Source organism: Sminthopsis crassicaudata, chromosome 2 (assembly GCF_048593235.1).
Source record: "Sminthopsis crassicaudata isolate SCR6 chromosome 2, ASM4859323v1, whole genome shotgun sequence".
NCBI classification, from domain to species: Eukaryota; Metazoa; Chordata; class Mammalia; order Dasyuromorphia; family Dasyuridae; genus Sminthopsis; species Sminthopsis crassicaudata.
In genome coordinates, this window is record NC_133618.1 from 653212751 (window position 1) to 653224906 (window position 12156).

Genomic DNA, 12156 nt, shown 5'->3' on the forward strand with positions numbered 1-12156 from the left:
TTGTATTATTTACATTATATTATATTGTGGTCTTGGATTGTATGTGTTATTGGAAGCACAGAGGGATTACAGATAATTTGCAAGGTATTTTTCTTGCCAATGATGGTCACCTTATCCTAATAAAATAAGCAAAAATGTTTCCCTAAAATCATGCTGCTGCCCTCTCAATTTATATCTGCCTCCCTCTTTCCCTTCAGCTTCTTCAACCAACACTTTGGCTTCTGCTCCCATGATTCCCCTGATAGTGCCTTTCAGAAGTCATGAATGTCTTCCTGATCACCAAATTCAAGTCTCTTTTCATTCTCCCTTCTCTACTACATTTGATACCACTGGTCACTTCAGCCTTTATTTAGTTTTCTCCTACCTTCATTTTCATGGTTTTGAGACCCATCTCTACTGCTTGCTATATCTACATTCTCTTGTTCACCTAATTAATAGGTCATTTAAGCTTCAGTTTCCTCATAGGTAAATTAGGTATGATACTTGCACTATCTACCTCTAAAGATGGGTATAAGGACTCTACAAATTACTAAGTATTATATTAAGATAAACCTTTATTATTGTGCTCCGTAGTTCTATGTCTTACTGTTGGTTATTTGCAGATTGTGTTCAAACTTAAAGACATCTCTAAAGTCTTTTGCTTACCTGACACTCAGGGTTACCCAAGGATCAGAAGAGAAAGAAATAGAAAAAAGGAGAGAGGGGGAGAGACAGAAAGAGAGTGAAAAAGAGACAGAGAATGTGAGAGAGAGACAGAAAGAGAGTGAGAGAAATGGAGAGGGAAGAACAAGAACAAGAAGAAGAAAGAGGAGGAGGAGGAAGAGAAAAGAAGACAGAGGAGGAGGAAAAGGTAGGAGGAGGAGAAAGAGAGGAAAAGAAGGAGGAGAAGGAAGAAGAGAGGAGGAAGAAGAGGAAAGGAGAGGAGGAAGAAGAGGAAAGGAGAGGAGGAAGAAAAGGAGGAGACGGAAAAGGAGGAGAAGGGAGGGAGAGAGAGACAGACACAGAGAGAGAGAGTCAAAAAGAACCATAGAGAAAGAATCAATTCCCATGCAAGCACTCAGGTTAATGAGACATCTACAGGATGGACTTTACTTAAAAAAAAAATAAAATAAAATAAAACAAAACATGAAGTCCTTGTAGTAAAACCATAAACATTCAGTGGATCTCAGTATCTTGGAGTTCTTACATTCTGATTCTTTAGGTACAATGACTTTTCACTTAAGAGCTCTTTATCTGGTGTATTAGAGGGACCACAGGATTATTTAGTTCTCCCTGAAGGGAATAGGGAATGACATTCAAGTCTCCATGCAGCTTTTTTCTCCAATGTAAACTCAGCTCACCACTCTCTTTTTAAAGGCCAAGCTCAAAACCAGACCATCCTTAAAAAAGAACAAAAATCTCATTAGTTGGATAACAAGGACCTGGGACAAAAGGAATTAACACTCTGTCAAGGAGGTGACTGTCCAGAGAAACTCTTCCCCAGCTCATAAGAAGTCAGAAAGAAGAAAAAGCTCCCCACTACATAATCATTTTATACTTCTTTAGATTTTTTCCTATTACTCCTTTCTTTATCCCCTTCAATCCTCAATCACCAACCACTGTACCTACCATGTGCCAGGCAGTGGGGATATGAATAAAAAAGCAAAAAACAATTCCTACTCAGTAGGAACTTCTATCTTAATGGGAAAGATAACTTATCCTTCTAAATTGGCATCTCCTGAGGTTCTCTTTCCAGATTTTCTCTTGGTGATCATATCTGTTCTAGAAATTTTCATTATAATCTCTCTGTGCCTGTCTTTCTATGTCTTTATTGTTGTTCTACCCTCCCTTCTTCCCTTTCAAATCTGATTCAACATTTCCAGTTATTTCCTGGATAGCTCTACTTGGATATCATAATCATAGCTAAAACTCAACCTGTCCAAACTTGATTTTACACTCTTCCCTTGGTAACATTTCTTGACTTGATAATTTCATCTTCATCAACCTTTCATTTACTTAGTCCTAGAAATTCAAATTATCACTGAACATTTTTGCTTCCTTAACATTCACCAAAAGGCTGCTGGGATATTTTATTTCTACCCCCTACAGTATTTCTTGAATTCCTTGAATCCCTCCCCTTGATTCCAAATAGCACTTCTGGTACAATTTTCATTGTTTCTTGCATCATGACATCAGTTCCTAACCTTGCCCTTCTCTATTCTTTCTTACCTTGGTTTATCTTATATGTTCTAATCATATTGATCTTTATAATGCAGAGCTCTGATAATTTTATCCTCTTACTTAAAACACATATACATATAACAGCAAATGTTTCTATAGGACTTTGATCCTCATTTGATCCTCAAGAAAACCCTGGTAAATAGATGCTATTGTTAATCCTATTTATAGTTGAGGAGAAGAAGAAAGACAGAGGTTAGGTGAGGGTTCTTTAGTCAGTATGTGTTTGAAATCACATTTGAACTCAGGAAATGGAATCTTTCTACCTCCAAACCTGGAACTTTACTCAATATACCTCCCTATACCCTTAACTCAAATACATCCTTCTATATTAAGCCTTCATAGATTCACCCAGATGCTAGTTTCCATCTTCCCTTCCACTTGTATATGTAGATATAGATGTTATTTTTGTTTCTCCTGCTAGAATATAAACTCTCTGAGGGTAGGGGATACTCTGTTTTTGCCTTTGTATCCCTTTAACTTAGCACAGTGCTGAGTACACAGTACTGTACTGATTGAGGAATATCAGGGTGGGTTCATAGAAGAGAGATGTTAGGGTTAGATGGCCTTGAGTGCCACTTAAAATGTTGAGGTGTATATTTATTCTGCCTACAGGTAATAAAGGACAGTTAGGTGATACAATGGATAAAACACTGGGCATGAAATCAGGAAGACTCATCTTCCTGAGTTCAATCCAGCCTCAGATACTAGTTGTGAGACCCTGGGCCAGTCACATAACCCTATCTGCTTTAGTTCCTCTATAAAATGAGCTGGAGACAGAAATGACAAATCATTCCTGAATCTTTATCGAGAAAACTCCAAATGGGTTGATGAAGACTCAGACATGACTGAAGTGACTCTCCAATAATTAAAAATAGTAAGATACTCTCTAGCATCTGCAAGGGTCTTTGATTTAGCTACTATATAAATAGAGCAGGTAAAGGATCTAATACCCGTATTCACATAAGTACTTTTCTTCAGAGCAACTAGATTATTATGGAAGAAAATGATATTTAAAATAGAACATTTGGCCATACTACAAGAACCAAAAAACCATGCATCTCAAGCATCCATCTGTTATCCTTGGGTGCAATGAGAAAGGGTATTGAATTTGGAGTCAGAGCACCTGGATTCAAATTCTGACTGTTTCTCCTTAGCTACATGACCTTGGGTACATAACTGCTCTTAGCCTCAGTTGTATCATCTGTAAAATGAGGAGGGGCCATATTAGACTAGATCATTTCTAAGAACCCCCCCCCTTTTAAAAATAATATCCTACGAAAGAAGTAGGATAGACAATTAAGCAACATCTGATTGGTATCAGGTGAAATGATCAAAAGCTCTGGGTCAGAAGCTTTTCAACAGGGTACATCATTAAATAATCATAGAATATTACAGATAATTTGAAGTTCTTTCTGTTTTGTTTTATCTTAATACAGAAAAAAAAAAACCAGGGCCCCAGAAGGGAATTAATTGATTCAAGGTATTTATAGCTAGTGAATGGTCAAGACAGGATCAGGCTCCAAGCCTTTTTAATTTACTTTTACTGCCATGTTGACCTCCCCCCCACCCCCACCTCAAGCCCCGACCAGTGAGAAAGGACCCACATGGATGACTTGTTTCAAAAAAAAAGTAAAGAACATCATTATTGTTTCGATCAAAAGATACCGTGATTTCTAGTTTTTGATCTACATATTAACAAAGAAGAAAAAGGCAGTGGAGTGTTTTTCCTAGTAACATCAAGAGAAACATTTCCCCTTGAAAATGTGTGAGCTACAACTCTGCTGGGGGGTGGGAAAAACGGCTTTCATCCAGAAACTGTAGTTTGCTTTTCTTTTATTCTTTGGTATACATGAATACATGAAAACATACAGCACCCAGAGACATAGCCCATCCAGAGATAATCTCTTCTAATGTGTATCTATTTAAAGAAATACACAGATGGAGGCTTTATGAGCAAGCCTGGTAAGAGTAAATGTAAGTGATTGCAATAGTTGTACTTTTAATAAGATTCCTACAATCCAAAGCATAATTTCTCAAGGAACAAATTGTCCTATAAAATTATGTTGCTTAGGAAGGAGCTTGTACTAACATTCCCTGAGGCATTGGGAGGCTCAGTCCTCAATGTGGCTTAGTAGAATCCCAGATCCCTGTATTTCTAAAGTCAGAGCAAGTTTTGGGGGGTAGAGGGGGTGCAAGGGGACATTATTTTTCAGCCTAGCAAGCAAACAGGGGTCTAAAAAAGGGTAAGCAAGGGAGAAACCTGTCCCAAAGGAAGAGGAAGAAGAGGGTTGTACCTGAGTTTATCACTGGAGGATAGAGATAAATGCATATCTCTCTGTTGCCTCTCTAATTACTTGGGAGATCCAGAATTAGGAGAACCCCATTGGGACCATGTGACTGACCAATTTCATTGCTGACAGGTTAGGCTGAAGCCTAAGGCTCAACCTCCAGCAAATGATGTTCAGGGAATTGCCATAGCCATCAGCAACTTCCAGTGAATTCAAAACCATTATCCCTTTGAAAGTGAGAGCCAAGCTTACTGTGTCTTGTTCAAAAAGAATAGATGGGAGGGGTGACCTTTTCAGAAATTATAATTAAGCAAATCTTAATTCAAGTTCCTACACCGTTTTGGAGGAGGAAAAATAATAAACACCACACAGGGAGAGGCATAAATGTGGTCCACAGCTCATTCCAAAAATATTTGTGCCTCTAAAGCTTGCATTGAGGGAGACATTCCTGAACTTGATACAAATGGTTCTGACATTAAGAAAAGTAAACAAGTAAGAAAAATAAAGATGGAAAAATTCTGTGGTCAGTTCGCAAGTGCTTTTTTATTGTTTGAGGCAGGGTTAAAGCCTTTTATAAAGACAAGGATATATGTGCTGCCAGATTGGATATGACATTGGACTAGTCTTGCTGCCCCTGCCCAGAACTCTTGCTGCCCATATGTTGTGGACAAAACATGTGTTGATGTTTCTTAGCAAAGAGCTAGGGTGGGGTTCCAATGCAGCTAACTCTAGGCATTCCCCTGGTGCTGTTGTTCAGTGAGAGAGAAAGGTAATTTCTCTCCCATTATTTATACCCAAGGGAAAAATACAAAAGAAAAAAAAAAGGACACCTCTAATTCTTTTTTCCTTAAGGACCACATTGCAATTTTTTTCTAAGTAATTAATTAGTGAAAGCTCTATAATCAAGATAGGAACTTTACCCCCTTGGTCTGCTGTCTTATTCATTTGTCATGACTATTGAATCCTTATGCCAGGAACTCTTTTAAGCCTCTAATCATTTCAAGAAGTAAGTTCCAGATTGTCCATCCAAGGACATGGAAGGCCGATGGTCTTACATATCCATCAAGATGAAATGGTCAATTGGCTACTGGAAAAACTTGATGTTTACCAATTTAGGGAAGGATTCTCTTTCAGAATTTCATTTGTGAAAGGTTCATCTTTTAGATCTGGCCATCTTTCAGTTAATCTTGCTTTGGGAAATCTGTGCAGATAACAGAATGCTAAGCACTGTGTCTGAATTTAAATTAAAGAAACAAAGTCAAGGCTTTCTTTTCTGTTTTATCCACTATTTCCTCAATTATCTTTCCAATGGGTGTTTTACATGTAAATCCCATGATCACTTGTCCCAGGTGGTAATATTATTACAAAACCACCAATTCAAACACTACAGATTTCATTCCCAAAAGCTCCTCTGACAGACACAATGATCAAGGGATCTATAGTTTTTTTTTTTGTTTGTTTGTTTTTTGTTGTTGTTGTTGTTGTTTTCTGAAAGACAGGGGTAGGGGGAGACAATTTCTTCTCCCTTCAATTCATTGTGTGCTTTTAAAAGTTATTCTATTTCTTATCTCTTGGTGGCTTATTAAAGTAATCTCAAAACAGATGCCCCTAGGTGGGGCAAACCAGATACAGATATGTATTACTTGTTTTGCAATTGTCTTCAGGCCAGGAAGACAATAACTAACAAAAATATACTAGTTTAAGTGCTGACAAAGACAAGATTTGGAATACAGGTGATAGAAACAGATCTGCCACCAAACCAGAAAGGATCCGGGTTCCAAAACATCTTCCAAAGGCCTGACTCTGGAGTGGGAGCAGTCTAAGTCTAGGATGTGGGAGCCCATTACTGATCCCAAACTAACTGATTTGATTTCTTGACTTGGGGGGAACATATTTACTAAAACCAGGAGTTTGTATCATTTGGAAGCAAGTCACGAAATATCCCTGACAGCAAATATCCTTCCTCAGAGGAATGATAGACCTTGAAGCTCTGCTTGTGATAAAGATGCTTTGGGGGCTGGGGATAGGGGGAGGGTGAGAGTAAGGGGTTCGAGGGGCGTGTATGTATGAAATGGGAGAATCTATCTTGGGAACACATAGAGGGGAACTGAAGCCTCCCTGCCCTTCCCTACCATCAGAACCACTTTTGTTTTGTAAAAAACCATCTGGATATCCCACACAGCTCTCACTCAACAGGCAAGCTGAAGACAGGAGGCTTTCTGACTGGCAAAAGCTAACTGAGCATGCTTACGGGGCCCCAGGTGTGACCTCTGCTCCCCAGCGAGCTGTGGATGGACCAGGCAATCTATCATGGTGTTCATCCTGTCAGCCCGTATGCCCTGCTGCAGCTGTCTGTCATGCTGGTGGAGGAGACCTGCTTAAAGGCAATCATGTCAATCTCAATGTGACGATTCCCACTAAGACAGGAGGATGATCTTGACAAGCCTGGCAAAGTCAGCACAAGGTACTCGAGGGCTGAGGAGGCTTCCTTGATGGCGCAAACAGGGCTTGAGTTGGTTAGGGCTTTTTTTTTTTTTTTTTCTTCTTTTCTTTGTTTCTTTCTTTTTTCTTTTCCTGTTACTTATTCTCAAGAAATTGGGCTGGGCAAGCTGGTCTCAGCCTTAGAGCTGATCATCTCGAATAAACCTGTTGCCCTCTGAGTTTTTCCCATAGTAAACATAGTGACACCTTCCTAGAACACCTGCAAATAAAAGGAAACACATTATTAGAGGTGCTGCAGTGGGCAGAGTGGGAGCTGCAGGGAGCAGGGGTATAATGGGATCTCGCATCAAGCTGCTGGCAGCAAACGAATTAAGCAGCAGAAAGGAAGTACTCTATCTTCTTGTCTTCAGAGCTGCCATTCTGCAGGCAGACCCCTCAGAGCCTGGGAATGCCTTCTCTTTGCTGCGGTTTATTGTGCTCACAATGGGGTTTAGAGAGACTGACTTCCATCCTGATTGTTGGCAGGATGTGTGATTTTGTTGGTGTGAGGCTGCCATCCACAGGGACAGATTGCAACCCCTTTCTCACCTAGTCACCTAGATGGGAGGGACAGGTGCCTGTGGTCTGCAGAATGTATGACCCTGAACTCCACCTGCCCGGGGATGGCTGGTCTTGAGGAAACAGACAAACAGTTTGACACCGTTCACCTTTTCAGCCAGGTAAGACTTGCCAAGGAGAGAGTTAGAAGCTCTGAGAGCCTTGAGTTACCATTATACCATGAAGAGATGGCAGGGAAGGTTTTAGTAGAGGTTTTCAGGTAAGCTACTGGAAAAACAAAACAAAACAAAACAAAACAAAACAAAACAAAACAAAACAAAACAAAACAAAGGGAACAATCTCCAGACAGGATCTGGAGCCAGCTCCCATAAGTTTCTGATTGCTAAGTTTTCATTGTGAACATTTATGCCTTAGAAAAAACCTAACATTACAAACTGGGGCTTGTTTTGTTGTCATTTTGTTGATTATATACACTTGAAAAAGTGACAGAGAAAATGTTCAAGCCAATTAAACATGAAAGTATATCTAGCATTGGTTCAAATTTTTTAAAAAACTGGTATTAAACATTTGCCAGCATAACCTTGATATTCCCTTTCTCTATACACATGTGCCATTTTATGGGATCATAGAATCTCAGTGGGAAGTAACCCTGAAATCCATCTGGGGCTAACCATACCTGAACAAGAATTCCTTCTATAACATATCTAACAAGTAGGCATCTAACTTTTCCCTGAGGACTTCTAGTGATGGGAAAATCATTACCTCCTTAGGCAACCTATTGTATTTTTAAAATGCTCTAATTGTCAACAAGATTCTCCTTACTTGAAGCCTAAACCTACCTTTCTACTAATTCTAACACTTCTAATGTTGTTAACTAGGACAAGTCTATAGTCTCTTCCATGTGACAGCTAATCTGTCTGGGAAGAGAAGGAAAGGAAGGGAAAGAACGGGAAGGGAAGGGAGGGGAAGGGAGGACAGAGGAGGAGAGGGAGGGGAGAGGAGAGGAGGGGAGGACAAGGGAGGGGAGGTGAAGAGAAAGGGGAAAGGGGGAGGAGGAAAGGGGAGGGAGAGGGGGAAGGAAGGACAAGGGGGAGGGGGAAGGGAAGAGATCAAAGGAAAGAAGGGAGGAAAGAAGGAAGGAAGTAGGGACTGAAGGAAAGAAGGAAAGGAAAGGAGAGTAAAAGGGAGGAAGAGAAGAAAGGAATGAACAAAGAAACGAATGAACAAGGGACGGAGGCAAATTTCTCTCTTTTTCTTTTCTTTTTTTCCTCTTCTTTTCCTCCTATCTTATTCTTTCTTCCCTTTCTTGTTCCTACCTTTTCTCCTCTTATTGAATAGGCACTCAATAAATATTTATTGAATTAAATTAAATTGATTTTTTATTATCATTTGATGAGAAGTTGTGGATATATTTTGATTATACAATGGAAGGAATCCTAGATTGATGAACTGAAACTCTCAGCATATTCAAGGAAATGGCAGCTTTCTAGATCATCCTAGTTTAGGTCCAAGGTGCAATCATCCCATGGGTGACTGATATCTAGAGACATTCAGGGCATATCCCCCCACATGCTGGTAATACAAATATTTGGTTCCCATCATTAAATTAATATAAAAAACTATGGAGATAATGTCATAAGACCTGAAGGTCATAAACGGTTTTTTTCAGACATTTCAATGAATCCATTCCTCATTTCCCTCTTTAGCTCACTACTCTATTAAAAATTAAATGCTCCCAAAATTATGAGAAAAAATAATTAGAATAAAATTTTTCTGTGCCCCAATATTTATATTGTAAATACTCTCATTTATCAGCTGTCATTTGATTTGACTTGATTTAAAATGTTTGTCTCCAAAGAGAAGCTACAGATTTCTTTTGTGAAATTTTTAGAATTTTTGGTCTATTCTGTCAAACTTGCCCAGATAATAAAAACAATCTCAGACAAGAAAGTTATTCCTACCCCATAATACATTAATTCAGGAATCATGAAGCCCCTTTATATCTTGACTAATTTTTTTTCTTTTTTTGAGACTTGGTTTCCCCACATTACTCAGTTTGGAAATCTAGAAGCTACTAATGGGCCCAATACTCATTAACACAGAACTTTAACCTGCACTTAGGTCAGTTCATCCCTTATTGGCCTCCAGTTTCTAGAGGTTCACCATTTTGATTCTAGACAGTACTGACTCCCAGTTACTTAGCACACAGCAGCTAAGAACTCTGTAACTCAAATGATCCATAATCCTTAGCAGTAGTGTACTGGCCTGTGCCACCATGTTTAGCTACATCAAATGTCTGTAAGACATTATGGTTGAAAAAATGACTATTCAGTGACCAGTTTGGAAAGTAACTTCTTTAAGCTTTGAGTTGTCTTCAAAAAAATAATACATAATGTCTACATCAGAACCATACTCCAAAACTTTCCTACATGAAAGTCCACTCACACAAGATTCAACCTGTGTCACTACCAGAGGTAATGATCTCTACCAAGAAATGGAAGAGTAGGGATTGATGGAAGCTTTCCCCATCAGATTCTCTAAAATTTGAATGTTTCTGGGGGTCAATTTCCTTCAATTACAGGACCTATAATCTTTCCTCCTAGCTGCCAGGCAGATATTTTCAATAGGCATATGCTTCTTGGAACCATTGAGTAGGGACAAAGTGGTCATTTTTGGAAGGCCTCTCTTAGCTCTTTCCCCTGGTGGAGAGGGAGGCAGGACAGAGCAGCTCTGCATCCTATGCTGTGTTCTGTAGCTCTGGAAGTTAACACTAATATCAATCAAGTTAGCTTCCAGGGTAGTGGGGACGAGCAGAAAGTGTAGGTTACTCTATTGTTCCTCTTTGACACAAAAAAAAATTTGGGGGGGAGGAACTTTCATTACAATGTTAAGTTGATTATTCCTATTAGTAAGCCTTTTTTATCCCAAGATAACTTAGATATAAATTCCCTACTATTTAGGATTCCCAAAGCCAATAATTGATGAGGAGACAAGAAACTCTCTCCTCTCTCTTGAAACACAACAAACTGCCTTCAAAACCAATCATTGACCAGACATGGACCAATTATGACTATATATTTTCTATGCACTATAAGTAACTGTTAAAAGAGGTCTGTAGTCAGGAAACTGCTTGCTCCATAGAGACACAGTCTCTGTGTGCCATTTGAGCCTTATCCCTGCCCATACTTGTAATCAAATGTATGGAATAAACAAACATTTTTACTGACTTATATTTTAAATTGTAAAAAAAAAAAAAAAAAAAAAAAAAAAAAAAAAAAAAAAAAGATTGGGCTTTCTTGCCACGAACAGGTTTTTGTGAAGCAAATCCTGCTTTGAAACTGGGTTTATGTCTCCTGCAGCCCCAAGACCTGAGGAATTTCAGATGCTTTTCAAAATTCACCAAAGCTCCTTCCAATATAATTGATTCAAATAAGCTACTCAAGAACCTAGAAAGCTAGAGCTGCAGGATGTTAATTTCTTTGTACAGCATTGGGACAGCATGAATTTTTATGAAAAGAAATGGATAAGGTTGTCATATTTCATAAAAAACACATTTGTCCTTTTGAGTAAAACCACAAATGGCTGAGTTACAATATCCTTCTGAGCTTCTCTCTGTTTCTCTGTCTGTGTCTCCCTGTATCAGTCTCTCTGTCTCTGTCTCTTTCTCCCCTTTTCTTCTGCTTCTTCATTTTTCCCCTACATATCTCTCCATCCATTTTTCTCTTTTTGCTTCTCCCTCAATCTGTTTTCTTTCTTTTTCTGCTTCTCTTCTCCTCTCTTTCCCTTCCTCTCTCTTTTCCCTGCTTCTTTTTCTCTCCCTTTCTCCTTTCTTCTTGTTTTCCTCCTTTCTCCCTCCTTTTCTTTCCCTCCCCACTCTTTTTCTTCCCTCTCTTCTTTTTCTTTTCCCCTTTCTCTCTTTCCCCTCTTTTCCTCATTCTCCCTGTCAACTTTCTTCCTTTTCTCTACTTCCTTCTCTGTCCCTGATTCTCTTTCCCTCCCTCCTTCCTTCCTTCTTTTTCTCTTTCCCTTTTCACTTCTTTTCTCTAACTCCTCTTTTTCTGTTACTTTCTCCCTCCTTTTCTCTCTTTCTCTTTATCTCTCTCTCTCTCTCTTGATGACCATTGTTGGCACTTGAGCAGTCAGGGACATGTATACTTTCTCTGATATGAATTTCCATTTTCTATCTCAAGTAATCAAATGCCAAATGGAACAAGGAATTATCTTGCCTTCTTTTTTTCTTTCCCTCTCCCCTCCCTTCTTTTCTCTCATTCCCTATCTTTCTCTGCTTCTTTCCTTCTCTCTCCCCTTTCCTTCCTCCTTGATGACCATTGTTGTCACTTTAGCAGACAGGAACTTGTATACTTTCTCTAAGTTGATCTCTGGTGTGACTTTCTATTTTGGATCTCATATAAAATCAAACACCATATGGAATGAAGAATCACCTTGCCTTCTTACCCCCTTTCCTTTTCTATTTCCTTCTTTTCTCTCATTCCTTCTCTTTCTCGTTTCTTTCTCCCTCCTTTTCTCTTCCCCCCTCCCCTTTCCTTCCCCCTTGAAGACCATTGTTGGCACTTTAGCAGCCCTAAGTTGATCTCTGCTTGAATTTCCATTTTAGATCCCATGTAACCAAATGGAAGGAGGAATCTTC

At 39.1% G+C, this 12156-nt stretch overlaps 1 protein-coding gene across 1 annotated transcript in view; it reads right to left on the reverse strand.

Annotated features, from left to right (window-relative positions):
* Positions 1-4038: 4038 nt before the first annotated feature.
* Positions 4039-12156, reverse strand: part of LRMDA (leucine rich melanocyte differentiation associated) — a 1299052-nt gene continuing 1290934 nt past the window's right edge. The window contains exon 7 of the mRNA XM_074296748.1: positions 4039-7209. Within this exon, the coding sequence (XP_074152849.1) occupies positions 7130-7209 (80 nt within the window). The 3' untranslated portion in view covers positions 4039-7129. The remainder of the gene's footprint in view (positions 7210-12156) is intronic.